This window comes from Centropristis striata, chromosome 7 (assembly GCF_030273125.1).
Source record: "Centropristis striata isolate RG_2023a ecotype Rhode Island chromosome 7, C.striata_1.0, whole genome shotgun sequence".
NCBI lineage: Eukaryota > Metazoa > Chordata > Actinopteri > Perciformes > Serranidae > Centropristis > Centropristis striata.
The window spans coordinates 37,242,962-37,266,380 of NC_081523.1; the positions used below are offsets into that span (position 1 = coordinate 37,242,962).

Sequence of the window (23,419 nt, forward strand, 5' to 3'; positions counted from 1 at the left end):
GCTCCTTTTTCTCCACAAACACTTGGCTATCAGTCTGTTTTTTAATTTTTTTCAAATTAACAAAGTATAAAGCTGCCAGGAACCCAAAATACAAGCAAAAGACACAGGTTTCTATGGAAATGTACCATTTTTTTTCTATTTATACACACAAAACAGCAGAAAAAATAATAGATAAATAAAACTATAAAATAGTCTTTTTGCATGTGAATTAAAAATAGTAATATTTTTCATTTTAGAAAGAGAATTCACATTTTAAAAATGGTCTAGAAACATAAATGGCACTTTAACTGGCTTTCTCAGCTTGTCTGTTCCATAAATAAAGTTATTATTGTAAATAAAACATGCTCAATGTATTTTCAATTAATAGACTCCAGGAGGTTAAAAGCCAAAATAACACATATAACTAAAAATGACACACATGCACATTGTACATTCTGCAACATACAAATGAATCAAATAAAATGTATAAACTCCTAAAAGGGGCATACAAGCCTCTTTCTTTCATTCCATGTAATGGTAAATATTAGGTTTTCCCAAATTAAAAAATAAGTTGTAAAAGAGAAAAAAAATAGTTTATGGTCTTAGTAATGAATATTTCTACTTTGAATGAAAGCATTTTTTTTGCTTTGTCTTAAAATACAAAATGTATTGGTAACACTTTACAATAACCAACTAAGTAATGTTTATAGATGGTTTATAAACCAATATTAACCATTTACAAAATGGCTTTTCAACCAATTTCTTGAAGGAATTTGAATCGTTTCAAAATCATTAACATACTTAATATGGTGTTAAAGATGTTATATAGTGAGTGCAACTAAAACTATTAATAAACTATTAATTATAATTGAATTGTTTGTTAATGGTAAAGTCACTATATACTTACATTAATATACCATCTATTTGCCATTTATAGATGATTTTGTCAGTTAAAAATTCATAAATGATGTATTTACCATTTTAAATGGCCTATATACGGTTTATAAATGATGATTAAACATTAATACATTACAAACATTAATTAATCTGTTTACCATTTAGAAATGATGGTTATTGTAAAGTGTTACCAATTTACTTACATTAAATCAAAATTATACTTACACATAAATAAAGTTATTATTGTAAATAAAACATGCTGAGTGTATTTTCAATACACAAAATAACACATGTAACTAAAAATGACCCTGCAAACTGCAACACATTCTGCACATTCTACATTCTGCAACATACAAATAAATCAAATAAAAATGTATAAATTCCTAAAAGGACAGAAGCCTGAGCTCTTTCTTTCATTCCTTGATAAGCTCTATGAAAGACTTGTGCCAGGTGAGGAAAGCGGCAAAATCTAGAAACTGTAACATTGTGACATACCAAAAAATGACATAAAATTAAGCAAAAAAGGTCTCAAATTGACCCCCAAATGACAAAAAATGACCACAAAATGACCAAAAAAAGACACAGAATTACCCAAAAAAAGAAACAAAATGACTAAAAAAGACACAAAATGACCAAAAAAAGACACAAAATGACTAAAAAAGACACAAAATGAACCACAAAATACGCAAAATGACAAAACAAAGGAAACAAAATGACCAAAAAAGACACAAAGTGATCCAAAAAACCCCACAAAATGACCAAAAAAAGACATTAAATGACCAAAGCCAGGAAGGAGTCACTTCTCCCTCCACCCTACTCGCCATTCCTCAGCCCCATATTTCCTTTCCATAAGGAGCTGGAGAATTTATCACCACCAGCCACATGAATAAATGTCCCTCCTGGATGCACTGAATGCTCAACATAATGGAAATATCTGCCAGAGATGGACATGCATAAATATTACTCCCCAAGTGTGTTGCAAGAGACGACATGCAGTGTGAGGCGGAGGAGAATATTTGCAAAAAAGGAAAACCAACAAAAGCCTGTTGCTGCATTTCTGTTGCAGGAAGTCCATGTAACGACTGACAAAGTGTGTTGGCAGTGTTCAGAGTTGATCATAAGATGTGAATCGAGTCTTTAAATCATTTTTATATGAGATTAACTGTTGTTCTGAGCTGCACATAGGGCTGGGCAATATGGACCAAAAGTCATATCCCTATATATTTAGGCTGAATATCGATATACGATATATATCCTGATATTTTTAGCACAAAGTGAGAGCAAATGTTCAGTCAAAGCATAAATATGACATGTGCAAAGTAGTTTTATTAAAAATGTATAAAAAAAATAACAATAAAAATGACTCCCTCGAGTAGCTGAAAAACACAATTATATGTGTGTGGTCTGTGGCCTAGCGGTTAGGAAATCAACTTTTCACCACAGGCGTCGCTGGTTCGAATCCCAAGACTCATGGGTCAAGAACTATTTTTCAAAAAATAGCAACAAATTACCAAATTATGGGATGTCCAAAAATGACTCCCTCGAAAAAAAACTACTATTACTATAAACTATACTATTTTTGTCAAAAATGGTCAAATTTTAATATGCCTAAAAATGCTTAAAATGGTCAATTATAGTCTGTTGAAACATATTACAGCATCATATGGCCAGAAATATTTATATTTATATGAGAAAAGAATAACGAACATTACAAAAGAACTAAATATGACAAACCCTAGTAAGGGCAGCATTTATATAAAGAAAGAAAAAAATTGAACTACATCGATAAATGCAATATGGTCTAATTCCATATCACATTTAAAAATATATCGATATATATCGTTTATATGGATATATCGCCCAGCTGCATATTGGTAAAAAGCAAAATACCATACTGCAAGTTTGTGGATAAATATTTCTTCCTTATTTTTATTCAAAAAGCACTCAACCTCAATACTGTTAGATTACAATCTGGTCTCCACCACCTTACTCAATTATAGACACAGTCCTCCTAGATATAAACTGCTTTCTTAAATATTGCTGGCTGATGACAGTGGGAATTCAACAGCATTTTTTTTTTCTGTTAAGTGATTTTATTGGCAGCCACTTCAACATTTAAGAATTATATTCAGGTATTCTTGCTGTCCCTTTTTTAACCCATAAGAACCCACGGTGACATGGGTGTCACAAACATTTTAAATGTTCTAGTAATGTTCATGTATGTGTCCTTTTTTTAGTGTTCTACAGCTACAGTAGCTTGTTGAGAAGCCGTCCAATAAGGCAGTGTTATTTATATTTATTTATTCTCGATTTATTATTTTGTTACTTAAAAACAAATCTGAAATGGAATTTGTTGTCTAACAGCACTATTAAAGTCACACTTTTGATATATGTGGTGGAGATGCAAAGAAAAAGGCAAATTTGTGTTTCTGTAAGCAGAAAAGGTGTCTAGTTTGTTCATTTAAAAATAAGATATATCATAAGGTCCACTTGGTCTATGGTATATCCCCCATAATTTTCCTTTTTAAGGATTACTGGCTCTGGGTTCTTATGGGTTAAGAGAAATGGTGAAGAATGTTGATTAATCATTAAAAATGGTTTCACTGCGCGCTCAAAATCAATTATTCCCCCCTCTACTTTCCCAACAGACAGTGAGTGGACCCCGCAGCTTACCTGTCCAGAGCGATGGCGGTCATGGAGTAGATGCTGGCAAAGACAGCCGCGATGGGAAAGAAGTTGTGGAAGCGGCAGTAGACCAGTCCGAAGTACCACTCGTTGTGCACGGCGTAGGTGAAGTTGATGACCGTGTTGAAGGCGGACATGGAGGCTTCGGCGAACGCCAGGTTCAGCAGGAAATAATTGGTGACGGTCCTCATGCGTTTATGCGCCATAATAATCCAGATCACTGTTAGATTGCCTACAACGGACACGATAACTATGCAGCTGTACGCAATGGCCCAGAGCACGATTCTCCAGACCGGCTGCACGAACTGGTTCCAGTACTCGGTCCCGTTATTGGTGGTGTTGGTCAAATCTGGCGCATCGGTGGTATTGAATAAAATATCCATGTTACCTTATAAGAAGTCTCACTAAAAGCTCCGGGTGGTTAATTCATTGCGCAACAAAGTCAACGGTGCCAAAGTAAACGAGATAAAGTTTCAGAAAGGCTTAACCTCCTCTACGGAATGTTCACCTGAAGACAAGGCTGTCTTGGGGAAACTAAATCAGGACTTCGTCATATAACTTCGTCTATTTCTGCCCAATAATCACCCAATAACCTGCGCTGTGACACTTTTCACCGTGCGTAAAAACCAAAAAGGCGCAGCGCCAGAACTAGTCCGTGTTCCCCTCTCTGATCTGAGCTCTGCGCTCCTTCCTTCCTCTCAGCTCTCTCCTGCTCCTCTGCTCAAACTGAGCGGCTGCACACCAGCTTAAGTAGCGAGCTGCTGCGCACCCGTCCAATAGGCAGCCTCTGTAATTATGATTATGGATGAGCCCAGGTAAATTCCATCCGACTCAGACCGCCAATTCTGCAGAGAAACCAGCAGGATTATCATGCTTTAATACCTCTTATCTGATTACATTTGTTCATCATTTATTTGTAGCCAAAAACAAAGAGTAGCAGCACTAATATGCTAATGACAATATACAAATGATAATGATAATGGTAGAAATAGGAGCAGTTGTATCAGTGATGGCATTCACCTTGAATGTATTTCGAAATATAATGTTATAAATCCATTTTTTTTTCTGTCTGTGTGAATGTGAGGAATGTGGTGAGGTGTCACACTGTTTAATGTCCCTGTCTTCCCACTCACTGCCCCCTCTTGTGGATTCAGTCTGGACTGTGTATTTGGATATTAGCTGCTTTATCCCATAAGAACCCACACTGTAAAAAATGTTTGTAAAAATTACAGTAAAACACTGTCAAATTGCATCAGCAATAGGGCGTAAAATTAAAAATGTAATATCACACTGTAAAAATGTCTGTAGATTTTACAGTGAAAAACTGCTAAACCATGACAGTAAAAGACTGTAAAATGATAAATGGGTTAATTCAGTTTCAGTAACAATCAAACACTGTAAATGTATATATCAGCCAGAACAGTATTTTTACAAGTTTTAAATAAAAAAAAAAAACATTACTCTATTACTGTAAAATACATTGGCACCGTGTTTGTAACAAAAAGCATCTCTGTAATTTTTGCATTTATTTTTTGTAAAAATACTTTTTCTCACTGTTAAATGTACTAAACACCATATCTCTAACAGAAATATACTGTAATATTTAATGGTAAAATCTTTAATTTATGCGGCATTTATATAGTATTTTCTTGTCAATTATATGTCAAATCTTTTGATGGAAAACCTTTTATTCATACGGTAAAAAATGGAATAAATGCAATCTTAAACGTGAAATCAACAGTGACAATATCTTTTTACCGTAATATTAGAAAAAAGTTGCACCGTATTTATTACGGTAACGTTCTGGCAACCGCAGCTGCCAGTTTTTTACCGTAAAAACAACGGGGGTTTTTTTTTTTAGAGTGCACCGTAGTAGATGCTTGTAATTACCGTAAATCAAGGAATAATGCAAAACTTTTAGACTGTAGAAAACACATAGTTTTTCATGTAAAATGAATGGAGAAATGCCATAATGTCACAAGGACACAATCACCCTAAAAATAAAGGCACTACTCAGTCTAAATTACAGTTTTTGCTGATTTTTACATTTAAATTTACAGTAGAAAACTCCCTGTATTTTTTACGGTGAAATTCTGGCAACCACAGCTGCCGGTATTTTACCGTAAATTAAACAGATTTTTTTTTACAGTGCAGATCCATTTATCATTAACCCTTTATAGGGCCCTCCTGGAAATTGAAAATGTCAACCCTGAAGTGGAGGATATTTTTGAAGTGGAAGTTTGGAGGATATTACAAGACTTTTTGCAAAATGTTTCATTTTTATATTGCAAATCAAGGTCAATTGAGTCATTATAATTATGATATTTATTATAGTCTCTTTCTCACAGCAACCCTAAATAGACAATAACACATCATTTGCATCCATCACCACTTTATCTTTTACCTTTAAAGTATTTATTATCTTTGTAGACTACTTATTACATATGCGTAATGTCTGAATGTCTTTTTTAAAGCACCTTATATATGAGAAGCACACGTACATTTAGTTGTATACTTTTTTAATACAATGACAATAAAGGAAAGCTTGAACGTTGTTGATTTACTGATTGGCTCAAGTTACCAAATATGGTTCTTTGCCTGATAAAGGGTTAAAGAACATAAAATACATATATGATGTTTAAAAAAAACATATTACGCCTAAGTGTCAAAGATCTGTAATGTGACATATATGTTACATTGGGCGTTTATGGTATTTATGTTTATAATATTTTTTATTTTAAAATAAAAAACTAGACACCCTTACTCCTTACAGAAACACAAATTTGCTCTTTTCTTTTGTATCTCCTCAACATTTATCAAAATTGTGATATTAACAGTGCTGTTTAACAACAAATAATTGTTCTGATTTGTTCTTAAGTAACAAAATAATGATAAATCAATAATAAATAAAAACAAACAACCATGTGCCTTTTTGTTTGCATCTCCATAACATATATCAGAATTGTGACTTTAATTTGTTCAGGAAATATGGTCAGAACAAGTTAAATACAATACAGGACACCCTATTAACAGAATAGAGTTAAATGGGTTTAAATTTAGCCTCCTAACAAAAAATAAGCTTTTTGAAATTAACTGCTTTTTCACATTTCTGTTTCCAGTCACAGAAACATTTTGGAGAAGTCACGTCTTGGGTTCTTATTGGTTATAGCAGCTGTTCTCAACCTTGGGGTCCCGACCCCAATTGGGGTCGAGAGATGATTTCTGGGGGTCGCCAAATCATTTTGGAAGTCAGCTCTGTCTCCACTGTGTTAAAGTGTTCATGTGTTTTAGTCTTTTTGGTCATTTAATGTCTTTTTTTTTGTTATTTTGTGTCTTTTTTTGTCATTTTGTGTCTTTTTTGTTATGTTGTGTCTTTTTTGGGCCATTTTGTGTCTTTTTGTGGTCAATTTTGAGGCCTTTGTTTGCTTAATTTTATGTAATTTTGTGTTTTTTCTGGTGAATTTGTCTTTTTTGGTAATTTTGTTTCTTTTTCTTGTCATTTTGTTTCTTTTTCTGGGCTATTCTGTGTCTTTTTTTTGGTAATTTGGTGTCTTTTTTGGTCAATTTGTGTCTTTTTGTGGTAATTTTTTGTCATTTTGTGGTCAATTTTAAGGCCTTTTTTGCTTAATTTTATGTTTTTTTTTCATTTTGTGACATTTTTTTAAAATCATTTTGTGGTCAATTAGATAGTTTTTTGGGTAATTTTGTGTCTTTTCTGACAAATCCCAAAGTAGCAAGTTATTACTTTACAAGGAGTCTCTGGCTTGAGCGGGGGTCGCGGACAACATCCATGTTAAATTGGGGGTCGCGACTCAAAAAGGTTGAAAACTACTGGGTTATAGGATGTGAACACACTGACATCAATGATCAACTACAATATTGGAATATGGGCAATATGGTTTATTTACACATTTCACAATAAACACCCTGTGTTGTTTGCAACAGTCTCTGCTGCCCAGTGATGTATTCATTCAATAATAATGACTTTTACTCATGAGACAGCAATGTTTTATTGTTTACAATACCAAGCTTTATATATTGTATCAGAGCCTTGTTCCTGGCTCAATTTCTCATGTTGGCATTTCAGGAGGCTACCCAGAGGAGCAATGTGAGGATGAATGGGCTCATTAAGGTGCTGGTGGACTCTCAGGCTTGCTACTGGACTCTTGATGGTACTGAAAGACTGGAGAGTGAAAGCTGAATGAATCCTCATGTCTTTGGTGATCCAGAGTCAATATAATCTCACTCCAAACTCATCAGATGCTGACAGCATGTCAGTTTCTGCTTGTCACATGCTTTTCAAACAGCTTTCCAAATTCATTAAAAACAGTTTAGACAAAATCTGTTGGTAACACTTTACAATAACCATCTATGTGATGTTTATAGATGGTTTATAAACCAATTATTAACCATTTACAAAGTGCTATACATATTTCATCTTTGAATGTTTTCAACCAATTTCTTAAAGGTATATGAATCATTTCAAAATCATTAACATACTTAATATGGAGTTAAAATGTTATAATGAGTGCAACTAAAACTGTTAATAATCTATTAATTATAATGTAATTGTTTGTTAATGGTAAAGTAACTATAAGCTTACAATAATATACCATCTATTTGTCATTTATAAATGATGTAGTTAGTTAAACATTAATAAATGATGAGTTCACCGTTCTAAATGGCCTATATACGGTTTATAAATGTAAAATATAAACATTAATAAACTATATGTTAACCATTTATAAATGAGGGTTATTGTAAAGTGTTACCAAACTGTTTGGTTATGGTAAGGAAAAAAATAACTAAAAACAACTACTCCTGTACTCAGGTGACCTAAAACATGACATAAGGGCTGTTTCCACTACCGGGCAACACCCAGAATGAGGCGGGTCTCACTCGCCGAAACGCCCCTAATTTGAATATGAGCAGTCCGGAGCCTGCTTTTGTCGGGACTTTTTTCGTCCCTGTTGAAGAGCAGGGTCTTTTTTCCATCCATCCATTTTCTTCCGCTTATCCGGGGCCGGGTCGCGGGGGCAGCAGGCTAAGCAGGGTATTCCAGGCGTCCCTCTCCCCAGCCACAACGTCCAGCTCCTCCTGGGGGACCCCGAGGTGTTCCCAGGCCAGGCAAGGGATAAAATCCCTCCACCGTGTTCTGGGTCTTCCCCGGGGCCTCCTACCAGTTGGACGTGTCTGGAACACCTCTAACGGGAGGCTCCGGATGTCTGAGCTCCTCCCCCTATCTCTAAGGCTGAGCCCAGCCACCCTACGGAGGAAGCTCATTTCAGCCGCTTGTATCCGCGATCTTTTTTCTCCCCTGAAAACAGCCTGGTTACTGATTGGATAGATCACTAAGCGGGATGTGACGTAGTACTCTACACCAGTAGTTCTCAACCTTTTTGAGTCCCGACCCCCAATTTAACATGCATGTTGTCCGCGACCCCCGCTCACTTTATATTTTACTGTTACTTTTGATCTAAGTCCTTGATACAAGTTTAAAGGTCCATTCTTCAAAGCTAGAGACTCCTTGGAAAGAAACAACTTGATACTTTGTCAGAAAAGACACAAAATGACCCAAAAAAGAATCAAATTGACCACAAAATGACGTAAAATGTTTAAAAAAGACCGGAAATTACCAAAGAATGACATAAAATTAAGCAAAAAAGGACGCAAATTGACCCCCAAATGACAAAAAAATGACCACAAAAAGACACAAAATGACCAAAAAAAAGACACAGAATTACCCAAATAAAGAAACAAAATGACTAAAAAAGATACAAAATGACCAAAAAGACACAAAATGACCCCAAAAAAGACACAAAATGACCCAAAAAAGATGCAAAATGACCCAAAAAAGGAAACAAAATGACCAAAAGAGACACAAAATGATCCAAAAACCCCCACAAAATGACAAAAAAAAGACATTAAATGACCAAAAAGACTAAAACACATTACCACATGAACACTTTAACACAGTGGAGACAGAGCTGACTTCCAAAATGATTTGACGACCCCCAGAAATCATCTCACGACCCCAATTGCCAATTTAGCGACAAGATAAATTAAAGCTGCAGGCAGCGATGAACTGGCCCGAGCAGAGTGACCTGACAATGATTTGTTTTTTACCAAGATAAAAAAAAACTTTAGATTTAGAAGTGTTGGATAATTGATCTTGTTTTATGAGTTAATTTATTATTTTAAGCGTTCAACATGCTTATTTCTAGATTTAATAATCTTAATTTAATCTTGTCAAGGTAAATTATCTGTCCATGCAGCAAGATCATTTCCCTCAGATTTACTGTTTTTATCTTGTTTTTAGACACACCTTTTTTGCAGTGTAGACTTGTGCTTATGACCACAAGTTTGTCCCATCTGCCTGTACAAATAATTCAGAACAGGCATGGTTTGAATTGCAACAGACCAAGGTTATAATAGTTTTGGATTTTTCATTAGTTTTAGTTTTAATTTCGTTGTGAATTTTTGTTTTCAAATTCAGTTAGTTTTAGTTAGTTTTTAGAGTGAGTTTGCTAGTTTTAGTTTAGTTTTTATTTTTTGAAAATGCTTAGTTTTAGTTTAGTTTTTATTAGTTTTAGTGTTAGTTTTAGTTTTTTTGTAATGGGCTATGTGTTGGGTGCCAGATTCAAAGTGGTCATAATAAATTTTGCCTTTATTTCCTTTGGTTTATCCATCTCAGCCCCAATAAGGTTATTAACTGTTTTGAATTTTGGTTGTTTTTTTTTGGTTGAATTTTGAGTGTAGACATCCCAGTCTCAGTAAACATATTCACCATGTGTTGCATGTTCCAATAGAAACACTGAATTATGAATGAAAAAAGTTGACAAAAACGAAAACTAAGGACATTTTCACTATAATTTTAGTTAGTTTTAGTTAGTTTTGTAACCACACAATACAGTTTCAGTTAGTTATCGTTTTTTTAAAAAACTCTAGTTTTTATTTTTATTTCAGTTAACGAAAATGTTTTTTCAATTCTAGTTTTCGTTATTTCGTTAGTTTTCATTAACTATATTAACCTTGCAACAGACAATAGTCAGCATAACTGAAAAAGTTTTGAATTCTCCAGAGCCACAGTTTGCATTTACAAATATTAATTTTTCATTATTTTTTCTGAAGGAAGAGTTCCCTGTTGGGCTACAGTATTGAGCAGGTAGTAAATCCCTTAGTCAGTAAGATGCTCTTCAGGGTCCATAGGCTTGGATTCATATGGCTGTAATGCATCAAGAGTGCTTTAGAAATAACTCCAACCAGGAAATCGGAAACAAGAAAATCACTCCAGACATTCTGTTTTTGGTGAAATTTTGAAAGGTTGGTAAAAATGTTTGACATGTCATACTGTCAGATGCCTTACTGAACAGAATAATGTTAAATGATTCCACACAAAAACTGGAATAAATGTATAATAATTTTTTTAAAACTATCTCAACCAAATGGTTGATTTGGCGCTTTATGGTTAGCTTAGCGGTATTAAGCTAATGTCATTATAATGAACTATTCTGATCATTCATTGCTGTTAATATGAAACATTTAATGTCATTCCATCATAAATATGCTGAAATAATTAATTAAGTATGTAGTTTTTTTTAACAAAATGAAAAATGCTGGTATACTAGTATAGAATGTGATTTGTAATTACTAGATGGATACAAAAAGGGGTTAAAGGGTTAAGATTCTCAAAACATCCAGTGTCTTCCAAACCAATTGTAAACAGGCAGGTAAGCTGTTGATTACCATAAAAACTGCTTATATAGTTAATAGTTAGTTATGTCATTCAAAAAAAATGTTTTACTATTACTAGATGGATACAAAAAGGGGTTAAAGGGTTAAAATTCTCAAAACATCCAGTGTCTTCCACACCAATTGCAGACAGACAGGTAAGCTTGGTAACACTTTACAATAACCATCTAAGTGATGTTTATAGATGGTTTATAAACCAATTATTAACCATTTACAAAGTGCTTAAAGGTCTGTGAATCATTTCTAAATCATTAACATACTTAATATGGTGTTTAAATGTTTATAATGAGAGCAAAACTATTAATAAACTAGCCTATTAATTATAATTGAATTGTTTGTTAATGGTACAGTAACTATCAATTACATTAATATACCATCTATTTGCCATTTATAGATGATAGTTAAACATTAATAAACTATGTATTTAGTTTATAAATGATGATTAAACTTTAATAAACTATCTGTTTACCATTTAATGGTCTATTCACCATCTATAAATGATGGTTATTGTCAAGTGTTACCAAATATTTTCATGCCCAACGCATGATCATTCATTGCTGTAAATATGAAACATTTAATGTCAATCCCTCATAAATATGCTGAACTAATTAATTAAGTATGTAGTTTTTTTAACAAAATGAAAACTGCTGGTATACTAGTATAGTATATAGTTTTACCATTGTAAGAGAATGTGGTTTGTAATTTCCCAAAAATGTTTTACTATTACTAGATGGATACAAAAAGGGGTTAAACCAGGGGTGTCAAACTCAAATACACAATGGGCCAAAATTTAAAACTTGAATAAAATCGCGGGCCAACATTGAACAAATAAACCTTTTAATATATACCAAACATGTTTTGCTTTAACATTAAATATGGAACCAGCACCGCTTATAAACATACAATATATAACTAAATAGTGCAGACATGCAAAATCAAATTTCAAATAAAAAACACATCAATGTCATTAATTTATTAAATAAAAATTAAATAAAAATCGTATGCCTCTTTTCTATTTGCATCCTTCTGATTTAAATATCAAAATAAAGTTTTTCAACAGGTTAATACATTTAAAAATAAAATAAAAATAATAAATCTAGTATTAGCGGTAAATGCGCCGTATAATACCGGCGGGTCAGCTTTTATAGTACAATAATAATATAATAATTTGATATTGGCTCACGGGCTAAATAGAATTACATTGCGGGCCAAATCTGGCCCGCGGGCCAGAGTTTGACACCCCTGGGTTAAAGGGTTAAAATTCTCAAAACATCCAGTGTCTTCCACACCAATTGTAGACAGACAGGTAAGCTGTTGATTACCATAAAAACTGCTTATATAGTTAAAGCTACAGCAACTAAGAAATAGCATACAGTGTGAGAATGTCACAGTCAATTCACTGCTGGAGATACAGCAGCCACACAATGATCCCACACAGAGAATCTACGGGGGAAATATTTGAAAAAGAACAGACTCAAAGAGTGCAGAAAATCATGTGATTCACATCTTTTACACTGTGTCACAGCTCTCCTAATCTTTGCTCTGCAGGCTTGTTTCTTACATGCAGGCGTGTTCTGTGTCAATGCCAAAGTGCCCAGAAGCCCCATGTACCTCTTGGAGACTCTTTTGTGACTAAGGCTCACTGGGGGGAAGAAAAAAGAGGAAGCAATTTTTTTTTGAGTACTGTGATTAAATTACATATAAAAATAGTCAGATATGCAGCCATTCAGTCAGTCCATTCTTCCCTCTGTCTGTTCAGCGCTGTGGTCCAGAGAAACAGCTCTTGACTACGTTTTTATGAAACTTAACAAGATTTTCTCCTTTTTTCCCGTGTTATGGAAAATTGCCCCTTGATAAACACTTTTGTATGTGACATTTCCAACAGCTGAATGTCCAAAAACGTTTTGAATTTGTGAGTTCCTGGACCCCAGGTTATGTGCCAAACATTTCTTTAACACTCTGGAGTTTGGGGCTCTTTTGTCAGTTTTGACTCCTTTTCATTCTGCCTGTATAAACCACTTAAAGATCTTTACCATGACGTGTTGGTATCATTGTTTTAAGGACAACCTCACCTATATAACCTGATTATTTTTTTCATTTTGACTTAGTGGATCAACATTTTGAACACAAAAAAAATGCATAAAACACACAAAAACACAAATAAACACACAAAAACACACTCAAAACACACCAAAACACACATAAAAACACATGAAAACACACACACACAGAAACACAAAAAACACAAACACACAAAGAAATTACAAAAAAAACACAAACACACAAAGAAATTACAAAAAAAACACAAACATTTTGAACACAAAAAACATGCATAAAACACACAAAAACACACTCAATACACACCAAAAACATTTTTAAAAAATACAAAAGACACGCAAAAAATTACAAAAACCACACACAAAAACACACATAAAAACACATGAAAACACACACACACACACACACACACACACACACACACACACACACACAAACACAAAAAACACATAAACACACAAAGAAATTACAAAAAAAACACAAACACACAAAGAAATTACAAAAAAACACAAACATTTTGAACACAAAAAACATGCATAAAACACACAAAAACACATTCAATACACACCAAAAACATTTTTAAAAAATACAAAAAACACACAAAAAATTACAAAAAAACACACACAAAAACACACATAAAAACACATGAAAATACACACACACAAAAACACAAAAAAACACATAAACACACAAAGAAATTACAAAAAAAAAACCCCACAAAAACAGTAACACAAAAGATTGCAATAAAAATGTTGAATGCACACTGCAAAATCAGAAAAATATGTGCAAAAAAGGTAAAATCATGTTACTACACTTGGTCGAGGTGTTTTTACCTTTTCTGAAAACGGGTTAATGCATTAAATTGGGCATAGAAACTTTTGGAAAAGCCAGAACTTTCGTGCTCCGGCGCTTTCGTGGACTCCAGAGGGTTAATGATGGTGACAGCTCACAGGATTTATAAGCCTTACTGCAGGTAAAATATTGTTTGTGCTAAAAGCAGGAAAACATAAAACATGTGCATTTGCATATCTGTGGTAGAAACGTCTCAGGCTTACAGTATGCATCATGATAAAATATGGAATTACCAACTACAGGATTTAAAAGGTTGTACTGATATTAATAGATTTAAAAAATGTACAAATGCAAAAATTGTCAATATGTACTGGAAACTTAAACTGATTGTTTATGATCAGTTGTTTTTTTTGTTTTTGAGATGTAAACATGTACTTGTATGGGTTTTTGTTTGTTTTTTGTCTTGTTTGTTTGTCTTTGTTGTTTTAATTGTTTTGTTATAATACAATTTTTGTTGGTGAAGGCTACTGAAAATCAATTGTATGTGATGTCAGACCATCTTTTTTTTATTTTTTATTGTTCAAGTAGGGGGCAGACAAATATAAGAAATGTTTTCTTCCTGCTGCTCCTTTCTAATCATGAAGGTGTAGAGTGTGTCTCTGTACACATTTTGTTGTCCACCTTCATGAAAGGAACAAAATAAATAAATACAAAATAAATAAAATTGGGGCGGTGACTGTGGTTTCACCTGCTGTAGACATAAAGAACTGCCTGGTGGTGGTTCTCATCTCTCCTTTAATTGTCCCAAATGTCTTCTTTTGGCAGACCAGTGATCTGTGTCCTGGCTGGGTCAACACCTCAATGACCCCATCAACATGCTAACCAAAAAGGTTGTCTCCTCCACAGATAATTCCATTATATATGGTGTTCAATCATGGCAATTTTGCTCCTCCAGCACAAGGACACGGCTTTCCTCTTGGGAAAAGCTTCGATCCACTCTGGACTGTCCTCTCAATCACACCTGTCAGAGCTCAGTGGTGGAGTCTAAACAGCTCGAGAGGTAAACAACACCAGGCTCTGATTAGATATTCCTCCTCATCTCACGCTATTTCCAGCTGTATCCTAGTTGCACTGCAAAACTCGAGCCATAAAATATTTTCATGCCCAACACTCACGTTGTGTTAGGAGTAGGGCCGGGACTCGATTAAAAAAAAATAATCTAATTAATTAGAGGCTTTGTAATTAATTAATCGAAATTAATCGCATTTTAATCGCATATAAATATTTGACCTGAGAACAGTGAGAAGTCATTTTTTTTCACATGGATTTTTAGTATACCATTGAATAATGACTGAATACATAAGCTTAAGCAACAAAAATATTGTTTATTTTTGTTCAAGTCCAACAGACCAGTGACATTTTTGCCATTAAGTGTAGCAATAGCATATTTAGAACTAGAAAATTTCCTCTGGGGAAATTCTGAAAGGGCCACGGGGCCAAATTTCAAACTATGCCCTTTAACCTCAAAATGTGTGTGTGTGTGTGTGTGTGTGTGTGTGTGTGTGTGTGTGTGTGTGTGTGTGCGTGTGTGTGTGTGTGTGCGTGTGTGAAACGTGTATCTAGAGGAGTGTGCGCACTTACTCGCGCATTTGTGTGTGTGTGTAGCGAAAATCGCATAAAGTTCCCTGTGTGTGTGTAAGTATATGTGTAAATTATAATCTCAGAATTTCTCCAAAAATGATCATGGTCATTGAACAGGGATTGATAAAAAACTATATGACCTAACAAAACGTGGATTAATACACCGATACACAAGACTTGTGTCTACTGTTTGAAGTTTAAATGGAGTCTCTAGGTGAAATTTTGCCGGAGAAGTAGACGTTTAAAAATCTCCAATTATTGTTCTTTTTCGCTAATTTTTTTTTCGGCCGTCCCATTCATTTCAATGCAAAATTTTGGGCAGTTTCATAATTCATATTCTGTAGAGAAAGGTAATAGCACACCGATCCCGATCAAACCGCACGTTTTAATATATAATTTGTCCTGCAACTCTTCAAGTTGTAGGACTAGTAGCGGGACGAAATTGCATCCGGAAGAGGAAGAATAAAAAATCCATAGTATAACAGTAGTGCTCGGGGTACTATTTATGACAATAAAAACCACAAATATGCTCAATGAACTGTTTCGGACCTGAAAAATGTAAACATAGGTTGCAAGTATAAACATATAAAGGTCAAATTCAAATATAATAAAACTATACACAAAAAAATTCCATAAAAATGTTTATTTATAGGAACAGTGTTAGATGATTAGACCCCTTTTTTCCATTTTTACATAATGCCACGCCTGCTTCGTTCCATCCTACTTATACACTTGAATTAGTAATTTTGTACTATCAAATTAAAATGATCATATCTTTGGTTTTACATGACCTTGGAACGTCAAAAACAAAAATCTGGTAAAAAAGGTACTCCTGCTGTTATACAGTATTTATGTTCACTTAAATAAACGGTTTCAACAAAACTACTTGTGACATATCATATTTATGCTTTGACTGAACATTTGCTCTCACTTTGTGCTAAAAATATCAGGATATATATCGTATATCGATATTCAGCCTAAATATATCGGGATATGACTTTTGGTCCATATCGCCCAGCCCTAATGCTTCTCCCTCTGTCCTTAAACCTTGATACAATTTATCATTCTGCTAGTAGATTTATTAGTGGCGATGGGTTTATGACCCATCACTGCCATCTCTATCAGAATGTCGGTTGGACTTCCCTGGCTCTAAGAAGGGAGCAACACTCTATATTGTTTATTTATAAGGCACTACTAAAAAAACTTCCACTCTCGTTATCGAGCTTACTGAGCTTCAGATCTCTTAACTATCCCACTCATGCACATAACCCGCTGGCTCTTAATATCCATGCTGTTAAAACGGAGGTAGGGATTTTCGCTTTTGTTTATTTCGCTCCTTTTAAATGTAATAATCTACGGTCTCAGCTTCAGTTGGATACACTGATTCCTTTTAATCGTTTTAAATACATTCTTCTTCTTCTTCTATTTCATTATGTGCTTCTGTTGAGTGTATATTATCAGGACGCCATTGGAAATGAGAGCTTGCTCTCAATTGGCCCTCCCTGAATAAATAAAGGTGAAATGAAAACATGGCTCAGAGCACACTTTCTTACTGAATGAGTGACTACAGAAAAAAAGACAATAGTAATTTTATTTTGAGTTAAAATTTTCATTGTAAAATAGCTATTTATTTGACCTTTGCCTCATTGAATCTGGCAATGTGTTTGTTGACCTGTCATATGTATAATGTCTATCTTCTCACTGAATCAACATGCCACTCACAATACTCCATCATCTGTCAGATGGATTAATAGCTAACACAGTCATCTTTCCAACAAGGTCAGCGTGATTGAAACCATTTTACACTGACGTCAAATCAATTCTACACTCATTTTCCTGCATCCGACTGAGTGTTGATAGAATGAAGTCAAGCAATGACATTATTCAACTAGAAATTTTCCTCTGGGAAAATTGTAAAAGGCCGGTGTGTGTACACTATGATGAGATTCTTCAGAGATTTCAAACAATTAATATGTTGTATAGTCATATATAATAGTATATTATATACAAGGAGCACACCTACAACAAGCATTCCTTTTCAAGTATTTATTTATACAGCAACCTATGACCTTTAACCTCAAAATGTGTGTGTGTGTGTGTGTGTGTGTGTGTGTGTGTGTGTGTGTGTGTGTGTGTGTGTGAAGCATGTGTATCTGGAGGAGTTTTTTGCGCTTACGCGCGCATGTGTGTGTCCGTGTATCTGTAACTGTAATCACATCAAAGGATCAAAGGAATTCAGAGCAGAGCAATCAACAGAATTAACTGCACCTGCAGAAAGTTCCGGAATAGTGACAGCAGCCAGAGGTAGACAGACTGGAATTTCTGGCCTCGAACAGAAAGCATTTTTGGCAAAACCATAATACCTATCATTGATCCGACTTCACTTTGAGCGTCCTGAGTTCTTCCTGAACATCTACATATGTTTTTTGTGAAGAAAAATGAAGAAATAGCTTTGTAAGAGCTATCTGAAAAACAGTTAAATATGCCTTTCTACAGAAATCTTCCTGCGTTTTTAATATGGGAGCCAATGAGGTTGTTGGTGCGTGTTGGTGGCGCATCTGTGCGTCCTACGCCCAAACTATAACTCTGACAGCTTTACCAGAGGATTGTGAGTGAGAAGACCAATTTTCCTACGTTTCTATGTATAAATTATTTCCGTAGAGTGGAATTTGCGGCCTGGAGCGCAGTTTTCAAATTTATTTTTTGACAATTCTTTCTCTCCCTCTACACTCTGTTTGATGACTTCACCACTCTAGACTCTCCATAGGGTTACATTGGGGGGATTTTTTGACGTGTTTTTGCCCAATAATTTGAAAACCGTTTGTCGAAACCCTGGAGTGCAGTTTTCAAATGTATTTTTTGGCAGTTTTTTCTCTCCCTCTACACTCTGAGCGATGACATTACACACGAACATTCCGTGCAATACACATCATTATAATCTCAGAATTTCTCCAAAAATTATCATGGAAAAAACTATATGACCTATCGAAACGTGGATTAATACACCAATACACAAGACTTGTGTCTACTGTTTAAAGTTTAAATGGAGTCTCTAGGTGAAATTATGCCGGAGAAGTAGACGTTTAAAAATCTCCAATTGTTGTTCTTTTTCGCTTCAATGCAAAATTTTCGGCAGTTTTTTGCAATTTACGTCGCGAAAAATTAGTATTCTGTAGAGAAAAGTAATAGCACACCGATCCCGATCAAACAGCACGTTTTGATATACAATTTGGACTAGTAAAGGATTAAGAGGAAGAAGAAAAAATGCACAGTATAACGGAGCCAGTGCTCTGTGCGATTGCCCCGTGGCCCTAATTAATATCAACAATTAAATCCACATTTCATGCACGCATGCATGATCTATTACAATTAAATAATCCAGTTTCAATTTCCTTGTTTGACACCACATTGTAACAATTTTAAATTCAAATGAACAAGTATAACCTTGGCCTATTTACAATGCTAAGTGAAATAGATTTTTTTTTGCATAATGGGCTTAAATTCATGGGAATAAATTATTAGATGGGTTGAAACAAAACACACATGCAACTTACAATCATAATATTGTGACAAGAGCTAAATAGGTGCTAGCTTTTCAGATATGTCAGTCATTCTTTGTACTTGGAGGGTTTTCCTAGATCTAATCACAGTGAGAAGAAAAACAAGTTAGTTGCAGGTGATGTAAATGAGGATGATTATGAAGACAAGTTGTTTACTTCACCACTCCTGATGATAAAATCCAGTCCAATCAGCATGAGCCTAGGCTGCTGAAACTGCTGGAGCCATTTTGCTCCTTCGATCATCACGTACTGAAACCTCCTCAGACTATCAGGAAACATTAGGCTGTCATATCTTGTTTGAGTTATGCTCCCTATACACCAGAAGATTTGGAAAAGATTTGGAAAAGACTCCTGGGAAACTATCAGCTCACACCTGCTCACATCAAAAGACAAGTGTTTATAGTTTTTAGTCTCACACTGAGATTTTAGACAGACTGTGAATATTTCAGGGTCACTATTTACAAGACTACAACTAGATTCTTTTAGCATTTTCTTCCTGCCATGCAATTTTTTCCCATAATAAGTAAAAACAAATGGAGGAGAAGCAGCTTTTGGCTCCAGCTGCTCTAATGTGTTCAGTGGTTTGTGTTGGAAAAAATAAAAACAACAAAAAGATGAGAAGACGCCACAAAATGCCCCTTACAAGGCTGGAGAAGGGTTTCTGTTTTTAATCACATGAAAAGTTGACTATTTTACAGTAAAAATAGATATTTAATTTAATTTCATTTTCATTTATCTTTTATTTATTTTCTCGAGGAATCATTGAGTGCAACCCCTCATTTACAATGATGTCAAGAGTACAGAGAAAACACAAAACAGAGTACAGAGAAAACACAAAACATAGTAGAGAGAAAACACAAAACAGAGCACAGAGAAAACACAAAACAGAGTACAGAGAAAACAAAAAACAGAGTAGAGATAAAACACAAAACAGAGTACAGAGAAAACACAAAACAGAGTACAGAGAAAACACAAAACAGAGTACAGAGAAAACACAAAACAGAGTACAGAGGAAACACAAAACAGAGTACAGAGAAAACACAAAACAGAGTACAGAGAAAACGTGAAACAGCACAGACAAAACACATGCAAAAAAACTTAAACTCCATAGTTATAATTGTGTTGAGTTTGAGTGAATGTTGTAAGATGTTCCAGGTCGATGCAGCAGAAAAACTGAAAGCAGTTTTTCCAAATTCAGTATTTGTCCGAGGAACATTGAGCATTAAGCATTAATCACTAGAGCGTGTTGGATAATTACTATGTTAGATAATTATGTGACCAGTTTAATAAAGAGCTGAGGTATGGTGGCATGTCACCTATCAAGACTTTATAAATGAAGAGGAACCAGTGCATGTCTCGTCTCAAGGAAGAATAAAGGAAAGGAACAATTAGAAATTGATTCATGATATACATTAATGTCCTATTTAATTATAATTTGTTTAATTGAATAATTATATTTATCAGCTCTGTCAACTTTCATTTAGTTAATCATACATTAATCATCCATTATTTATTACTTATTTATGTATAGGCCTACACGTATTTATACATTTTAACTGCGTCTCCTAACTGATGTAAGAAACATCTAAATATATGACTCACTATATTTTTATTGAGGCATTATTGTGATGTTCCTTTTTCCTGTGGAAGTGGTTTTACTGTCTGGTTATCTGGTTATCGCTCCCTTATATGTTAAACCATCCGTTGGAGCCGTTGCTCAACAATGAATTTTGAGGTGATTTCTGTTTAAAATGAGCTGAGGACCAAAATGCTACTTGATTCTAGATTCTAGATTTTTGTTTGTGTCTTGTCTTCCTCTGTGATGGCTCTATCAATTCAATACATTAGTGCTGCTGGGAATAGGTGTTGTTAAATAAATATTGGATGCTTTGAAAGTGGTTGCTTACTTATTTTTTTGTGAAAATTGAGGACACTTCCTTCCCTATCTTTTTCTATCTTTTTGTACGGTGTCCTTGAGTGCCAAAAAAGGCGCCTTCCAAATAAAATGTATCATTATCATTATTATCTATGCAGTGGGTCAGTTTTGGCAGATTATACTGATGCTGATGTGTTTGGTTTCCATAACATCATATGTGAGTGATTGGCCTCGTGGTGCATTTATAGTTCTATGAGCGTTTGTACATCTGTAAATTAAAATGCACTTGATGACATATTTACTGTATATTACTGTAATTTATTCTATATTTTGCCAGATTATGGTGATTCTGGGGTCATGATGATGGGGCCCTTGAATATTGTTGCTTAGGGTCCAGCAGAGTGTTAATCTGGCCCTGATTGGTTGGTGATTGTGTTACGTCACTGAGACTTGAGATAATATGAAACACGTCATTTTGTGTCTTTTTTGGTCAGTTTTACATCTATTTTTGGTCATTTTGTGTCTTTTTTAATCATTTTTACATCTATTTTTGTTGATTTTGTGTCTTTTTTAAAAAAAATTTTACATCTATTTTTGGTCTACTTGTGTCTATTTTGGAAAAAGAATGTCATTTTTTGGTCATTTTTAGATCTACAGTCATGGAAACATTCTTGATAATAACCAAAATCATTATGAATAAAACCATGTTGTGTTACGTCACTGCGACAAACCCAAGACTAGGAAAAGACTGATATGAAACAGAGCAGATTGGTTTCATACTTTTTTTCCATGATTGTATTTTTGGTCATTGTGTGTCTTTTTTTGGTCATTTTGTGTCTTTTTTTATCATTTTTACATCTATTTTTGGTCATTTTGTGTCTTTTTTAATCATTTTTACATCTATTTTTGTTGATTTTGTGTCTTTTTTAAAAAAAAATTTACATCTATTTTTGGTCTACTTGTGTCTATTTCGGAAAAAAATTGTCATTGTTTTGGTCATTTTTAGATCTACAGTCATGGAAACATTCTTGATAATAACCAAAATCATTATGAATAAAATCATGTTGTGTTACGTCACTGCGACAAACCCAAGACTAGGAAAAGACTGATATGAACCAGAGCAGATTACTACCTTAAATTTAACCATGGAGATGACGGGAGCGCCGTGACTCCAGTAAAACTCCTAGATTTAGAGACTTTCAGTTTTTAGTCGGGGACTGGGGAAATCATTTGGTGTACGAAAAGCCATTTTGGCTTGAGATTCAAAAAGCTGTCGTCATGACTGTTACTGATACTGAGCATCCCTTCATGGCCACCAGCACTTCCTCACCAACTGCTGTGATGGAGAGGAGCATTGTGTGAGCCTGAGGTGACTACAATCACACCAGGCAGTTACACTGAAAAGGAAAGAGTACTATATAAGAGCCATAAAAGGACAAAATATGGTAGCTGCATTGTTGTAATAGGTCATAATGATGACAGCTTTAAAATGGCATCATTCATTCAGCTGTGTATTTCATCTTGGAGGAACACCACTGGACATGTTATGGCTTTATTTTAGCAGACAGAAGAGGAACGACAGGAAAAAAGGGAAGAGAGAGACAGAATTCTGAGCTTTTATAACTCTGACCACCACCCAGCTAATATATCTCACAGTGGGTTCTGCCCTTGTATTTAATAAATCATAGGAATTTAGGATAGGATGATAACTTGCTAGCTACATGGTGGTGAAGTGGTTAGCACTCTCGCCTCACAGCAAGAGGGTCAATGGTTCAACTCTGGCCTATATATTTTATGTTAGAAGTGGAATATTTTCTGTTACTTTTAACCCATTGTGTAGCTCTCAAGGAGTTGCAGCTAACAAGGAAAAAAACGCCTATAAATAAACATGTTTTTATGGGACTTTTTTGTATATAGTTGTATTATATTTAAAATTTTACCTTTTTATTTGTTAATTTTTGTATCCTATGTTTACATTTTCAAGTTCCAAAACAGTTCATTGAGCATATTTGTGGTTTTTATTGTAGTAAATAGTATAATTTTCCAATTTGGATTTCATGATTTTTGGGCTCAATATGTTGATAAAGTAGGTTAAAGTGAGACAATAATTGTCAAAAGTATTCAAAAACGGCCAAAATATGCTCAGACCCCAGAGGGTTAATGCCTAAGGTTCTAACAC

General features: G+C 34.4%; 1 protein-coding gene across 1 annotated transcript in view; it reads right to left on the reverse strand.

The window, feature by feature from the left end:
- Positions 1 to 4,249, reverse strand: part of tacr1a (tachykinin receptor 1a) — an 82,701-nt gene extending 78,452 nt beyond the window's left edge. Inside the window, exon 1 of the mRNA XM_059336430.1 lies at positions 3,550 to 4,249. Within this exon, the coding sequence (XP_059192413.1) occupies positions 3,550 to 3,944 (395 nt within the window). The 5' untranslated portion in view covers positions 3,945 to 4,249. The remainder of the gene's footprint in view (positions 1 to 3,549) is intronic.
- Between the last annotated feature and the right edge of the window lie 19,170 nt (positions 4,250 to 23,419).